General features: G+C 43.9%; 1 protein-coding gene across 1 annotated transcript; it reads left to right on the top strand.

Annotated features, from left to right (window-relative positions):
- GPN3 (GPN-loop GTPase 3) lies at positions 418 to 13244 on the top strand. The gene is made up of 8 exons (NM_001243708.1): positions 418 to 528; positions 2829 to 2937; positions 7803 to 7970; positions 9636 to 9760; positions 10809 to 10924; positions 11076 to 11172; positions 11945 to 12073; positions 12631 to 13244. Exons 1-8 carry the CDS (start codon positions 481 to 483, stop codon positions 12691 to 12693), a joined length of 855 nt encoding a protein of 284 aa, NP_001230637.1. The 5' UTR covers positions 418 to 480; the 3' UTR covers positions 12694 to 13244.

Genomic DNA, 16190 nt, shown 5'->3' with positions numbered 1-16190 from the left:
GGAAGGGATGCGTCACGGAAAGGAAATGTACCTTCCCTCTAAAATGAAAGTTGCCCTCCAACCTTAGTATTCCAGACCCTCTGCAAATTTGCAGATCTTCAGGGTCACCATATAGGTCAAACATAAATACGCAAACCCAGGACCAAAGCACCCGGCTTAGGGATGCAGAGGGTTATCAGTTGTCCGTTATCACCAAGGTAACCAGACTTCGCCAGTTTCTAAACCGGAGGTCCGCCAAATACTTCTGCGCATGCGCAAAACCTCCCCGGGCATTTCGCAGAACGCGTTTCACGCGGGATTTGGCCTTCGGGACGCTCCGTAATCAGAGGTGTGGCAAAACAGAAGGCGCAAGAAGAATTCGAATTGCGATTGGTTTGTACGTCTTGTGCCCGGAACTCAGGGGGCGTCGCGCGAAGGCTGAAGGGAGTGTGGTGTTCAGACTTTGTGTGAGTGGCGGCGCCAGGAATCGGGGAAGCCAGCATGCCTCGCTATGCGCAGCTGGTCATGGGCCCCGCTGGCAGCGGAAAGGTGAGGATTTGGCGGGAGAAAAGTCGAGGTTCGTGGAAGGAAGGAAGGAAGGTTGGGTCCAGAGGGAGGAACTGATGGCTGTGTGTGTTGGGGGCCCTGAGACCCTGGGCATCTCGCTTATGTAGCCTGGGCTTCGGTTTCCTTTTTGTTGTTGTTTTGAAAGGGGGTTAATGATATTTGCTAATCTTTATTGCATACTTAAGCCCCAGGTCCTGTGCTAAAAAACATTTCCACAACCGTGTAAGATAAGTGTATTATTCCCGTTTTGCAGGCAAGGAAAATGAGATACAGAAAGGTTAAGTTTTTGCCCAAGATCGCACAGCTAGTAAGTGACGGCGGGAATTTGAATCTATTTTGACTAACCGCAGAATCTGTACCTGTCGTTAACCCAGAAAGCTTAGGCGGGGTCTCGCTAATTACTGTTTCTCAGAGCTTGAGATGTGGACTTCTGGTATTTGAGGCAACTTTAGGAGAAACATGGGCCTGGCATTAATGAACATTGATTGAATCATACATTGAGAAATTTGATTTTCGGTTGTTTGTTAGTTTGCTTTGAGGTGAAATCATCAGTTTGTTGCTAGTACATCTTCAACACTTTTTTCTTTTCCTTTTTTTTTTTTTTTTTTTTTTTTTTTTGTCTTTTTAGGGCCACACCCACGGCATGTGGAGGTTCCCGGGCAAGGGGTCGAATCAGAGCCACAGCCACAGCTACAGCAACACAGAATGTGAGCCGCATCTGCGACCTACATCACAGCACACGGCAACACCAAATTCTTAACCCACTGAGTAAGGTCAGGGATCAAACCTGCACAACGGAACTCCTTGAAAGAGTTTTAAAGTTGTATTTAATTCTGTCATTACCTTCACGTTATGATAAGTGTAACTGATTTTCTGGTTAAAGATAGTTTTTTCTTGTAAATGACTGTTAAGGGAATCCTATTGGGGTTATTCAAATATGGTAGAAATTGTGAAAATATTGATCAAATTACAAGAGGGTGAGAAACACTGGAGTATGTGGAGGTGTCATATGACTTCAGTTTTTAAATTGACAAACAGGAGTTCCTGTAGTGGCTCAGCAGGTTAAGAACCCGACACAGTGTCCGTGAGGATGCAGGTTCAAGTTGCGGAGTGGGTCACATGCGGCTCAGATCTGGTGTTGCTGTGGCTGTGGTACAGGCTGGAACGGCAGCTTCAATTCCACTCCTATCCTGGGAATTTCCATATGCTCTAGGTGTGGCTGTAAAAAGAAGAAGAAGAAAGGAAAGAAGAAAGAAATGCTCAATGGGCATGTTCTTTGTGCCAAGCACTGTTCTGGCCCCTGGGGATTGTGTAGTGACTAAAACATACACCCAAAAAACTGCCCTTGTGGTGTTTATTCAAACACATTATGTCAGAAGTAGTTATCTAGCATATGTTATGTACTAGGTACTGTTGTAGTCTCTGGGCTTATAAAACTGAATGAGACACATCCCTGCCTTCGAGAGGATGGGAGAGACAGACAAGTAGCCTAGAAATCTAATCAGAGCTGTTGACACCAGCCTACGCCAGAGCCACAGCAACTCGGGATCCGAGCCGCGTCTGCAACCTACACCACAGCTCACGGCAACGCCGGAACGTTGACCCACTGAGCAAGGGCAGGGATCGAACCCACAACCTCATGGTTCCTAGTCAGATTCATTAACCACTGCACCACGACAGGAACTCCAGAAATTTTAACATATAACTTGAAGGATAAAGAATTCTTTAAGCCAAAAATTGTCAACTGATAGCCCACCTCCAGGCTATTTATTGGCCTGATGGTCTCCTCTTGGAATGTTCTTCCTCTGCCTTGGCAAGCACTATGCTACTCCTCAGCTCAAATATTCCCTTCTCAGAGTCATTGTCCTTGACCACCCTACCTAATGCTTTGTTTGGACCGTACCAGTCCTAGTGGAGACACTGTGTGTTAGGTACTGCACTGTGTAATCAGAAATCGTCCCTTTAAATTCAGCTTGTTGCACATTAGAGCAGTAAGGAGCCTTAGTGATGACAAAAAAGAAAAAAAAAATCGAGAGATAGAATGGAGAAGCAACTTCCCAGAAGTACTCAAGAGTCCAAGCCAGGTCTGGATCTGCATCACAGTCAGGTGTCCTGATTTGCAGACCGGGGCCTTTTCCTGTTTTTAGTCAGCTCCTTGGTTGATGAATAGTTTTGGCCTTGGTGGACACTGCCCAAAGAGTGTGGAGAGTCCTCCTGGTGGTGTAGCGGGTAAGTGCTACACTGCCTGTTGCTCTAACCCCTCATGCTTTGTGACATTACAGAGCACCTACTGTGCCACCATGGTCCAGCACTGTGAAGCCCTCAATCGGTCTGTCCAAGTTGTGAACCTAGATCCTGCAGCAGAACACTTCAGCTATTCCGTGATGGCTGGTGAGTCCTGAGCAGAGCCTTCCCTCTCCTTTCAGGAAAAATAGGGTAGTCAGGAGCCTTTGAGTGCTGGCTGCTCAGCACAGAAGCTAAAAGTTAATTATTACAGTCTGATCCCCTGGTTTCATGGTGAACAGCACAAGGCTGAATGTCATTTGGTGACATCAGCTCATGTTGCTGTGTGTGACAGCATCCTTTCTTAGTCTCCAGTGTAAGAATTAGAAGCGAGTAGACTCCTCCCTCACCACCCTTCCCTTCTGTCGCATTTATGTCTGGTCTTCCTGTGGTAAATCTGTCTTACTGCTGATCATATGATAAATGAGCAACCTAAGTGTTCGGGTTTTTTTTTTTTTTTTTGCTTTTTAGGGCCACACTCATGGCATATGGAGGTTCCCAGGCTAGTGGTCCAGTAGGAGCTATAGCTGCCAGCCTACACCACAGCCACAGCAACACCAGATCCTTAACCCACTGAGCGAGGCCAGGGATTGAACCCACAACCTCATGGTTCCTAGTTGGGTTTGTTTCTGCTGAACCACGAAGGGAACTCCTATTTGTTTTTTTTTAAAGTCTTAATTTATTCATTCAAATGTGTATTGAACACCTACTATATGTGGGATACCAGGGTTGTAGCAGGGGCAAGAAGGATGCCATCCCTGCTTTTGTGAGCCCTTTAGCAAAGGAGATAAGCAAAATGATAAATGCGTTACAGATTGTGAGAAGGACTGCACACAAAAAGGCATAATCAGGGAATGTTGCTTTATGTAATGTAGTCAGGGACAACATCTCTGTGGAGGGACTCTCTGGGCCTAGACCTGAAGATGGTAAGGTGCTCACCAAGCTGGTGAAAGGCTTTCCAAGATGAAGGGACATCAAGGTCAGTATATAGCCTAGAGATGGGAAAGGGTTTGCTGTGTTCCAGAGAAAGAAAGATGAGCTAGGGCCTAAGGAATGAAGGAAAGAGATGGGTAGGAGCTAGTAGGTTGTGAGAAATATGGGTGTTATCCTGCTTTGTATCCTGTTGCTTTGTTCGGGCTGCTGTAACAAAATACCACAGACTGCGTGGCTTATAAACAACAGAAATGGATTTCTCACAGTTTTGGCATCTGGAAGTCCAAGATCAGGGGGCTGCCAGCATGGCCAGCTTCTGAGGAAGGCCCTCTTCCCAGTTGCAGATTGCTGACTTCTCACTGGGTTCTCACATGATGTAAGGGGATGAGGAATCTCTTTGAGACCTGTCCTATAAGAACACTAATCCCATTAACCTCCCCAGTGCCCCAACTGCTAATATCATCACCATGGGCATTAGGTATTCAACCTATGAATTTTAGAGGGACACAAATACTCAATTTACAGCACTTGTCAATAGTGGAATGCCATTAGAGGGTTTAAGCAGGGGAGAGTATTGACATCTGATTTTGGGAGGTAGGGGGGTTGTCTTTTTAGGACCATACCTCTGGCATATGGAAATTCCCAGCCTAGGGGTTGAATCGAAGCTACCGCTGCTAGCCACAGCCACAGCAACTTGGGATCTGAGTCAGGTCTGAGACCTATACCACACCTCATGGCAATGCTAGATCCTTAACCCACTGAGCAAGGCCAGGAATGGAACCTGTGTCCTCATGGATACTAGTTGGGTTCATTACCACTGAGCCACGAAGGGAACTCCTGATTTATGTTTTTTAAAATAACTCTGCATGAGGATATGGACTTTATCCTTGGCCTCCCTCAATTGGTTAAAGGATCTGGCATTGCTATGAGCTGTAGCGTAGGTTGCAGATGCAGCTTGGATCCCGCATTGCTGTGGCTGTGGTGTAGGCCTGCAGCTGCAGCTCCAGTTCGACCCCTAACCTGGTAACTTCCATATGCTGCAGGCTCAGCCCTAAAATAAAATAACTCTAGGAGTTCCTATTGTGGCGCAGTGGAAACAAATCCAACTAGGAACCATGAGGTTGTGGGTTAGATCCCTAGCCTCACTCAGTAGGTTAAGGATCCCGCATTGCCATGAGCTGTGATGTGGGTCGCAGATGTGGCTTAGATCCTGTGTTGCTATGGCTGTGGTGTAGGCTGGCAGCTATGGCTCCGATTCAACCCCTAGCCTGGGAATTTCCATATACCATGGGTGCAGCCCTAAAAAAAGAAAAGAATAGAATAAAATGAAACAAAACTCTAGGTCTCAAATGAAAAATGGACTCGAGGGTCAAGTGTAGAAGCAAGGACCAGCAGTGAGGCTACTATAGTAGTCTAGGGCTTGGACTAAGGTGGTCATGGTGGAGCTATATAGGAACGGACAGATTCGGTATGTTTCGCAAGTAGAATTAGCATCATTTTCTGTGAGATTGAACCAGAAGGGTGTAAGACAAGGAGGAATCAAGGATCACTCTGAAGTTTCTGACTTGAGTGTTGTGTTGAGTGTGTGGTATTGTTTACCAAGGAGGAAGACAAGTTGGTTTAGATTTGAGGCAATTCTCTTTGCACTTATTAAGTTGGAGTTGTGACAGTCGATATCCAAGAGGTGATATCAAGGAGGCATTTGGGGAGTTCCTATTGTGGCTCAGAGATTAAGAACTGGACATTGTCTCTGAGGATGTGGGTTTGATTCCTGGCCTCACTCAGTGGTTCAAGGATCTGGTGTTGCTGTGGCTGTGGCATAGGCCATCAGCAACAGCTCCAGTTCATCCCCTAGCCTAGGAACTTCCATCTGGCTCAGGTGTGGCCATAAAAGGAAGAAGGTGGTGGGGAGGCATTAAGATATAAACGTCTGGCATTCAGAACAAGGTCTGGCCTAGACGTATAAATTTGAGTGTCATCAGTATATTGATAGAACATAAAGCTGCAGGACTGAATGAGGTCCCATTGGGAGGGAATGTGATTAGAGAAAAGGACCCCAGACCAAGCCTTGAAGTCATTTCATCTTCAGGGATATGGTAGAGAAGGTGGCGTCAGTGATGAAGGAGGAGAATGTAACATCAAAGAAGCGAAAAGGAGAGACCATTTCAAGAAAGAGCCCCTGGCTGGTTGTGTCCAGTGCATCTGGGAAGTTGTATAAGATGAGGACAGAGGAGTGACTGTGAGATTTGACACGGAGGTGTTAGCAATTTTGACTGTGATTTCAGTGGGTTGGAGGCCAGCTTGGGGTGGTTTGAAGAATGAACTGGAGGTGATGCCGTGTAGGCACTGGGTGGAGATGACTTGCTGTGAAAGAAGCAGAGAAGTGATAATTGGAATGATAATTGGAAAGGTATGTAAGGGTAAAGGGAGATTTTGTTTTAAAGTCAAAGATGGTAACTGAAACAGAATTGTATACTAAACAGAATGATCCAGTAGAAAGAAAGTAACTGAAGCTGCCTGAGAGTGGGGGGGATGACTGCAGGGGTGATGGCAAGAGCAAGAAAGGGGAGGGTTTTGTTTTGCCTTTGCCTTTGCTCAGAGTAGGGGGCAGGGCCATTGTAGCTGAAGGGAGGCCAGGGTGGAAGGCACCATCTAATAATATTGGTGGTGGGGATGTGGGAAATGCTCTTTTGTTAACTTCTGGTTTTTGTGAATATCACGTGCAGTCATCCACTGAGAGTGGCTGGAAGTGGGTGCAGATGGAGTGAGGGAGGCAGGTTGAAAAGAGAGAAAAGTACAAAACAGTCCTCATCCTTGAGAAAAAGCATTGCATTGCTTTGAGATGGTTTGGTTGCTCCCCACAGAAAGCACTTAAGCTAGTTTATGTAAAAGGAGGACTTATTAGAAGGAATCAGGGAACTTTCCACAAAACCCACGAACAAGGAGCAAGGCTTTATGATATGAGAGACCAGAACCAAAACATAAAAACTAGCAAGAACCAAGACTGGCTTTATGTCTCTTTTTCTCTGTCTTACAGACCAGCCTTCTCTGCTTCAGGATGCACATAGCACTCAACAAGGTCCCCCCTCCCTGAAGTTCACATCATTCTCTGATCCAAGTGTTGTACTGACTCATGTCCTTGAATCACCCTTTTAGAAGGACAATTTTATTGACCCAACTTGGAGCAGATGTTTATCCTTGGGACAGTGTTTAGGAAGACATTATCAATATCATTGTGGCTCTTGGTGAAACACAGTTCTCTGTGAACCGGGATCATAGGTTTGAGCACAAAAATACTGATTTCCAAAAATCTGTAATAGAAGAGAACTGTGCATATACCAGAATGTTTAAGCTCCTGCTATAGGTGATTTAGCTACCTTATCTCATGTAGTCCTCATCTTTCTATGCCAGGGTACATGATTTGACCCTCCTCTTATAAATCAGAAAAGTGAGGCACAGGGAGATTAAGTAGCTTCCCTAGGGTCATAATGTTAAGAACTGGTAATTGGTTTTCCTGGTTTAGTTTTCTTTTACTTGTTTAAGAAGAGGTAGTGTATATTCACATTGTTCAAATTACAAAAGGTATAGAAGAGTAAATATGCAGGAAAACATCTTCCTCCCAGCTCCGTGTCTTGGCAGGTGGCTACCCTCCCCAGAGGCAGCCAGTGTTGCTAGTTTCTGGTGTATCTTTCCATAATCTAGACATAGAAAATAAAGTATGTATATTTGTGTATATATAGTGAATTTTTGCTTTTTTTTTTTTTAAAAAAAACACAAATGATGGCGTTCTTACACAGAGTGCTGCACCTTACACTTTTCACTTAGCAGTGCACCTGGGAGAGTATATCACATCAGTGGTTGAAGGGCTTCTGCTTTGTATGGCCGCATAGGATTCCATTGTCTGGCTATACAAAAATTTATTTAATTTGCCGATACTCCTGCATGTACAGATTTATATAATTGTTAATTGTCACTAGTGAGGATAACAGTTTTCAGATGGACACTTTTCTTGTATCCTGTGCCCTGCCTGTCCTTTCCAGACATCCGGGAACTGATTGAGGTGGATGACGTGATGGAGGACAATACTCTGCAGTTCGGTCCCAATGGAGGATTGGTATTTTGCATGGAGTACTTTGCCAATAATTTTGACTGGCTAGAGAATTGCCTTGGCCATGTAGAGGATGACTACATCCTTTTTGACTGTCCAGGTAAGTCAGCAGTTTGCATGTGGCATTTTCCTTGAAGTCATATTCGTCCTGTCCTCAGTGGAGAAAGTGGAGTGATCATGCGTAGCACCAAACTCTGCAGCAGTGAGGTATGGCTCGATTATTTGTTGGCTCTAATTCATTCGTTGAGCTTGCCGAGTGCTTATTTTGTACACTGGGAATAACCTGGAGTGCAAAGTAGCCATGATCTCTGCCCTCATGGAGCTCGCAGGTGGGTAAGAGTGCTAGGCAGTATAAACAAAAATCACCCAAATGATGATTTAATACACATTTGTGACAGGTGCCCTCCAGGAATAGCACAGACCATTACTCAGCAGGGAGTCTGGGAGGCTTCTGATCAGGTAGCCTGTAAGCCAGGCCAGAGGGGAAGGCAAGAGGTCCCCTGCTCCAGGCAGAGGGCGTGGCGAGCTGAAGGCCTTGAAGCAGGAAGCAATGAGGTGGGTTTGAGGCACCAAAAAGGCCTGTGTGGCTGGAGTACAGTAAACAAAAGAGAATATCGGGAGGTGAGACTGGTAGGTGATACATAATCACATAGGACTTCCTAAGCCAGATTGTGAATTTTAGACTTGAGCCCAACCTAGTTTTTGTTTTAGTTTTGATTTTTTTAGGGCCACACCTGAGGCATATGGAAGTTCTGAGGCTAGGGGTCAAATTGGAGCTGGAGCTGCTGGCCTATACCACAGCCACACCAGATCCGAGCCTCGTCTGCCAGCTACACCACAGCTCATGAGAATGCCAGATCCTTAACCCACTGAACAAGGCCAGGAATCAAACCCACATCTTCGTGGATACCAGTAGGGTTCATTTCCACTGAGCAACACTGGGAACTCTGAGCCTAACTTAGTTTTGATCATTTTTGGCTCTCACTTCCCCCCCTTGTTTGTTTGTTTGTTTGGGCCGCACTTCTGGGCATGCAGGAGTTCCTAGGTCAAGGATGAAACCTGAGCCACAGCAGCTACCCAAGCCACTGACAATGCTGCGTCCTTAGTCCACTGTGCCACAGAGGAACTCCTTTTCCCCTTGCTTTTAGTTGAACATGCACACGCCCACAGAAAAGTGCAGACCTCGTAAGTATGCAACTTGATGAATATTCTCAAACTACACACACTTTTGGGAGTTCCCGTTGTGGCTCAGCAGTGATGAACCCGACTGGTATCCATAAGTGGTATCCATAAGCGATGGGTTAAAGGATCTGGCATTACTGTGAGCTGTTGTGTAGGTTAAAGACGCGTCTCAGATCCCAAGTTGCTCTGGCTGTGGCGTAGGTTGGCAGCTGTAGCTCCTATTCAACCTCTAGTCTGCGAACTTCCATAAGCCACAGGTGCAACCATAGAGACAAAACAAAAAACAAAACAAACAAAAAAAAACCTCTACATACGCCTCTGTAGCACTCGCTTTTGAATAACAAAAGGAAAAGTATGAAGATTCTCATTTTCTATGTAAAACTAAGTCAGTTCCTTGGGATTCTTGTGTTGGGATTGTTTCAAGAGCCTGTGAGACCCCTTAAAAATCGAATATATTGCCATCCGAGGTTGACTTCCTTTGTTTTGTTGTTTTTTCCTTAGCTGTCATGGGAAAGTGTGCCCTGTAACTTGGTAATTTAACATATTTTCTGATTGTAATAGTCTCATAGCGTTCTTTCTCTAGGTCAAATTGAATTGTACACTCACCTGCCTGTGATGAAACAGCTGGTCCAGCAGCTAGAACAGTGGGAGTTTCGAGTCTGTGGAGTTTTTCTTGTTGATTCTCAATTCATGGTGGAGTCATTTAAGGTTTGAAGCTAAATCTCTTGTCAATGTTTCAGTCGTGTGAGTACAAGCCATTGGCAGTCTCCTTTAAGTGATGTGATTCTGGATATTTCACAAATAATACTCCAGGGTTATTTAGTCTGTGCTGTTATTGAATTATTTTAATAATGTATTTTTAAGTCAAATGGGTAAATTATGATAGCTTACAGATTTGGGGTAACTACTTACCTAGAAAAATGAGGTAGATGCATATCTGCGTATAAGTATTTTTCTGAGGATCTTTTCTCTGGTTTATGAACTATCTAAAACAAGCTTTAGGGAGTTCAAGCCCAACTAGTATCCATTAGGACTCAGGTTTGATACCTGGCCCCACTCAGTGGGTTAAGGAGCTGGGGTTGCTGTGGCATGCATAGGCCAGCAGCTATAGCTCCAATTCAGCCCCTAGCTTGGGAACCTCCATATGCTGTGGGTGCAGCCCTAAAAAAGCAAAAAAATAAATAAATAAAACAAGCTTTATTCTTCATGAGTAGCCCCTAAGGAATATTTGATGGGAAAGATTAAAGAAATCACTTAAATTGAGGTTTGTGATCACTGTGGATTAAATCCCCCTTTTCCCTCCTATCCTCACTCTAGAAAACCAAGGGTCAGCCATCTGATTAGTGAAATGTCTTTTCTTCAGACATTAGCTTTTCTTTTCTTTTTTTCTTTCTGTTTTTAGGACCGCTTCTGGCGGCATATGGAGGTTCCCAGGCTAGGGGTCTAATCTGAGCCGTAGCCACCAGCCTATGCCAGAGTCACAGCAATGCGGGATCCGAGCTGCAACCTACACCACAGCTCATGGCAATGCCAGATCCTTAACCCACTGAGCGAGGCCAGGGATCGAACCTGCAACCTCATAGTTCCTAGTCGGATTCGTTAACCACTGAGCCACAACAGGAACTCCAACATTAGCTTTTCTTGTGCTCAGGCCAGTTTTGTTCAGAAAGGAGCAGGAGCCTATCTTTTAGGCAGAGACCAGGGAAGTTTGTTGGCAACAGTTTGTTCATCTTCCCTTTTCTGTTTCCTCCTTTAGTTTATTTCTGGCATCTTGGCAGCCCTGAGTGCTATGATCTCTCTAGAAATTCCTCAAGTTAACATCATGACAAAAATGGACCTGCTGAGTAAGAAAGCTAAAAAGGAAATTGAGAAGTGAGTTCACTACTTCCGTATCGTCTCATCTCAGTTGTGGCAATGAACCTTCTAAGCTGCATTTAGACGTGAAGTTCTGTCAGTCTATAAATCTAGTTTCCTGATTTATTTATTCTTCCTTTTATTCATCAGTCTTCTTCCTCCTTTAAAGATTTCTAGATCCAGACATGTATTCTTTATTAGATGACTCTACAAGTGAGTTAAGAAGTAAAAAATTCAAAAAATTGACCAACGCTATATGTGGACTGGTAAGCTATTTAAGTTGTTGGGTTTTATTTAATGACCTGGTCAGGTGTTTATTGATATCCAGTCAGTGGCCACCATTATGGAAAGCACAGTCCAACCCTATTTCTTTGCAAAGAGAGGAGGGCAGGGGTCTGTGGGCTGCCTAGTCAGAAGTTTAATTTACAAGCAGTTACTGGCAGTAGCCAATAAATTAACTGACATGTCTGTTATTCCAAGCTTTTTTGGGAGTTTAGAACTGTCTTTGCCCTTTTGAAATTTCCAGATAAATGCCTATGAAACACTTGTCTAAGTAATAACAGATTTTCTAGTTGGTCATAGGTCAGGAAAATCCGTATTGATTTGTTTTTGTTTTGTCTCTTTCTGTCTCTTCTCCTTGCCATAAATACATACAACCACACACAAATATTTTTGGGGGCGGGGGTTGCTTTTTTTAGGGCCGCACCAGCGGTACATGGAAGTTCCCAGGCTAGGGGTCGAATTGGAGCTACAGCTGCCAGCCTACACCACAGCCACAGCAACGCAGGATCTGAGCCAAGTCTGCAACCTACACCACAGCTCATGGCAATGCTGGATGCTTAACCCACTGAGCAAGGCCAAGGATCAAACCCACAAGCTCACAGTTCCTAGACGGATTTGTTTCCATTGTGCCATGCCGGGAACTCCACAAATGGTTTTAATCAGAAGTATAAATGGTTATAAAACTCGAATATAATTTGAAAATTAAGTATGTTTTACAACTTCAGAATGACCCTTTCTGGAATGCCCAACTTGTAGATTGACGACTATAGCATGGTTCGATTTTTGCCTTACGATCAGTCAGATGAAGAAAGCATGAACATCGTATTACAGCATATTGATTTTGCCATTCAGTATGGAGAAGACTTAGAATTTAAAGAACCAAAGGTAATTTCTTGTTTGGGGTGTTTATTGCATTTTGGTAAAAATGTTTTCCAGCACTCACTCGCCACCTGCATAATCCCAGCAACTCAAGTTAATTTTTGTCTTAATGGTGGGGTAACCTGGGCTATTCTGGGTGATCTTTGAAATTGACACCTGTGCCCAATAAGCAGTATCAGTTCCACTCTGCCTTTTCTTGAGGCAATATATATTGTTGAATTAAGGTCTTTGTACCCAGAGCTTGAGGGGTATATGCAAAGCAGAGGTGAAATTCGACTAGACTTGGGCTGTCCTCACATATGTGAATGGGGCCTTATCGCACTAGCTGAGATTGGTGTAGGTATAAACTCAAGTAAAAGGTTACTCGTTATGAGGTATAAGTCTGTAATTTATCTGGAAACAAACCTTTTGTTACTATTAACGATTATCTGTGTGCAGTACCTGGAGCTGGTGCTGGGCATTAGCTCCTTATAGGGTATTACCTGAAAGATATGTAAACACAAAACTAGGGCTGACCAATGGGAAATGAGTGTATTTTCTACCTTGTGTTTCCTTTGTGTCAGGAACATGAAGATGAGTCATCGTCAATGTTTGATGAATATTTTCAAGAACACCAGAATGAATGAAGAGTTTATTTTAATATAACTGAATATGTGAGGAGCTTATAGAAGGCAGAACCTTCTCGTGGAAGATGGAATATAAGAAAGCTACTTATTTTAATGAAAAAAAATAATACTTGGCTCTTTACAGCAAACAGTAGCATGCATGAATCAAGTTCTTAGCTATGCCAAAATAGCTGTTGTTTAAAGTGGTCTCTTTTAGTATTATTTTTAACAGCATCAATTTAGATTTCAAAAGTCAAAATTGAAATGAATGTACATAGATTGTGTATAACATAAATTAGCATCTGTGGTGCAATTAAGTCCAATCTGCTTACTTAGTTTTACTGTTTGATTTTTGTTAATTTTGAAGTTTTTTGGGAGGGGAGGAATTATTGTAACAAAATATATATATGTGTGTCTAAACAAAATAAGTCTGGAAGGATATAGATAAGACCATTGCTTATCTGTACCTTCCAGTTTTCCTACATTGAAAATATACTATTTGTACAATTAAAAAATGAAGAGTGACTGTGTTTTAATATATATGTATATAAATAAAAGAAACAGAAAAATAACATTGATCTTTCATTTCACTCTTGTTTTTCAGTCAGAATTTGAAATAGTACAAATTTTTTTTTTTTCTTCAGGACCACACCTGCGGCATATGGAGCTTCCCAGGCTAGGAGTTGAATTGGAGCTACAGCTGCCGGCCTATGCCACAGCCAGAGCAATATCAGATTGGAGCCGCGTCGTGACAGCTCATGGCAACGCTTGATCCTTAACTTGCTGAACAAGGCCAGGGATTGAACCCACAACCTCATGGTTCCAAGTTGAATTTGTTTCCCCTGCACCACGATGGGAACTCCCAGCACAAATTTCCCCAGGTACCAAAGTGAAGGTAATAACTTTAAAAAAAATTGTGATTTGGGAATTCCCATCATGGTGTAGTGGTTAACGAATCTGACTAGGAACAATAAGGTTGTGGGTTCGATTCCTGACCTTACTCAGTGGGTTAAGAATTTGGTGTTGCCATGAGCTGTGGTGTGGGTCACAGATGCAGCTCGGATCCTGAGTTGCTGTGGTTCTGGCCTAGGCTGATAGCTACGCTCCGATTAGACCCGTAGGCTGGGAACCTCCATAAGCTGCGGGTACGGCCCTAGGAAAGACAAAAAAAAAAATTGCGATTTGGGATTGGATTAAGATGGTGGAATAGGAGGACTGGAGCTCAACTTCTCACATAAAAACAACAAAAGTTATAACCAAATGCTGAGCAATCTTCAACCAAATGGACCGGAAACTTGAAAAAAAAATTCTCCTCAAGAAGACAGAGGAGGCCACATCAAGAGGTAGGAGGGGCGATTATGCAATATAAGCAACCACATACCTTCCAAGTGGGAGGCCCAAAGACTGGAAAGTAACTGGTTCACAGAGACTCAACTACAGGAGTGGGAGTTCTGAGTCCCACATCAAACTCCCACATGTGGGGATCTGGCACTGTGAGAAAGAGATCCTGGAGTATCTGGCATTGAAGGCCAGTGGGGATTGTGCACAGCAGCTCCATGGGACTAGGGGAAATGCAGACCCCATTCTTAAATAGTGCACACAGACTTTCACCTGCACTCGGTCCCAGGGCAAAGCAATGTCTCCATAGGAACCTGGGTCATACCTGACTGAAGTTCTTGGAGGACCTCCTGGGAAAACAGGGGTTGAGTGTGGCTTGTCCTTGGGGAAGGACATTGGAAGTAAAGCTCCCGGGACTACTCAGCAGCCTGACTTTCTCTGGAGGTGGCCATTTTGGGAAAATCTGGCCCCACCCATCAGCGCTGAGAAGCCCCAGGGCAAACACAACAATCCAGGTGGGATCACAGCCCCACCCCTCAGTAAACAGGCTGCCTAAAGACCCCGAAGGCACACAGCCCCCTCCAATCTCACCCAGAGACAAAGCCCCACCCATCGGAGGGACAGGAATCAGTTTCACCTCCCAGTGGGCAGGCATCAGTCCCTCCTATCAGGAAGCCTACAGCAAGCACTCCCCACCTCCCACCCCCATCCAACTTCAGCCACAAGGGGGGCAGACGCCAGAGCAAGAGAGGCTACAGCTGTATTATCTGTAAAAAGGTCACCACACCAAAAACTTATCAAAATGAAAAGACAGAGGACTAAAACTCAGATGAGGGAGAGAGAAAACCCCCCAGAAAATCGGCTAAGTGATCAGGAGAGTCTCAGCCTCCAGGAAAAAGACTTTAGACTGTTGATGCTGAAGAAGATGCAAGACATTGGAAATAAACTGGAGGCAAAGATGGATAACTTTCAGGAAACCCTGAGCAAAGTGATACAAGGTATAAAACTTCAACAAGAAGAGAGGCAAAATACAATCACTGAAATAAAAAATTCACTGGAAGCAGCCAAGAGCAGAATACAGGGGGCAGAAGGACGAATAAACGAGGTGCAGGACCGATTAGTGGAAATCACGGATGCGAACAGAAAAGAGAAAAAAGATTGAAAACAAATGAAGAGAGTCTCAGAGACCTCTGGGACAATGTTAAACACACCAACATCTGTATTATGGGGTGCCAGAAGGAGAAGAGAGAGAGAAGGAGACAGAAAAGATATTCAACGAGATAATAGCCAAAAACTTCCCTAACAGGGGAAAGGAACCACTCACTCAAATCCAGGAAGTGCAATGGGTATCATATAAAATAAACCCAAGGAGGAACGCCCCAAGACACATACCAATCAAACTGACCAAAATTAAAGACAAAGAGAAAACATTGAAAGCATCTAGGGAAAAGAAACAAATAACATACAAGGGAACTCCAATAAGGGTACTGGCAGATTTTTCAGCAGAAACTCTGCAGGCCAGAGGGCGTGGCATGATACACTTAACGTGATGAAAGGAAAAAACCTCCAACCAAGATCGCTTTACCCAGCAAGGCTCTCATTCAGATTTGAAGGAGAAATCAAAAGATTCACACATAAGCAAAGGCTAAGAGAATTCAGCAACACTAAACCAGCTTTACAACAAACACTAGAGGAACTTCTCTAGCTAGAAAAGACCAGACAGCAACAGGAAACAAAAATACCACAAATGACAAGGCTCACCAGTAAAGGCATATATACAGTAAAGATGTGAAATCATCCACACGCAATTATGCCACCAAAATCAGAAATCGTGAGAAGAGGAGGGTACAAGTGCAGGACACTGGAGATGCGCTTGCAGTTAAGAGACCAACAACTTAAAGCCATCTTGTGTGTCTATATAGACTCTTATATCAAAACTGCAGAATAACTGCAAACCAAAAATCTACAATCGATACACACACAAAGAAGAAAAATCATCTCAAATACAACACTAAAGAGAGTCATCAAACCACAAGAGGCGAGAACGAGAGAAGAAGGGAAGAAAAAAGAGCAACAAAAACAAATCCAAAGCAATTAATAAAATGGCAATAAGAACATACGGATCAATAATGACCGTAAATGTTAAAGGACTAAACGCCCCAACCAAAAGACATAGACTG

This window comes from Sus scrofa, chromosome 14 (assembly GCF_000003025.6).
Source record: "Sus scrofa isolate TJ Tabasco breed Duroc chromosome 14, Sscrofa11.1, whole genome shotgun sequence".
Classification (NCBI taxonomy): Eukaryota; Metazoa; Chordata; class Mammalia; order Artiodactyla; family Suidae; genus Sus; species Sus scrofa.
The sequence above is the reverse complement of the archived record's forward strand: the minus strand, read 5'-3'. Positions and strand labels throughout refer to the sequence as shown.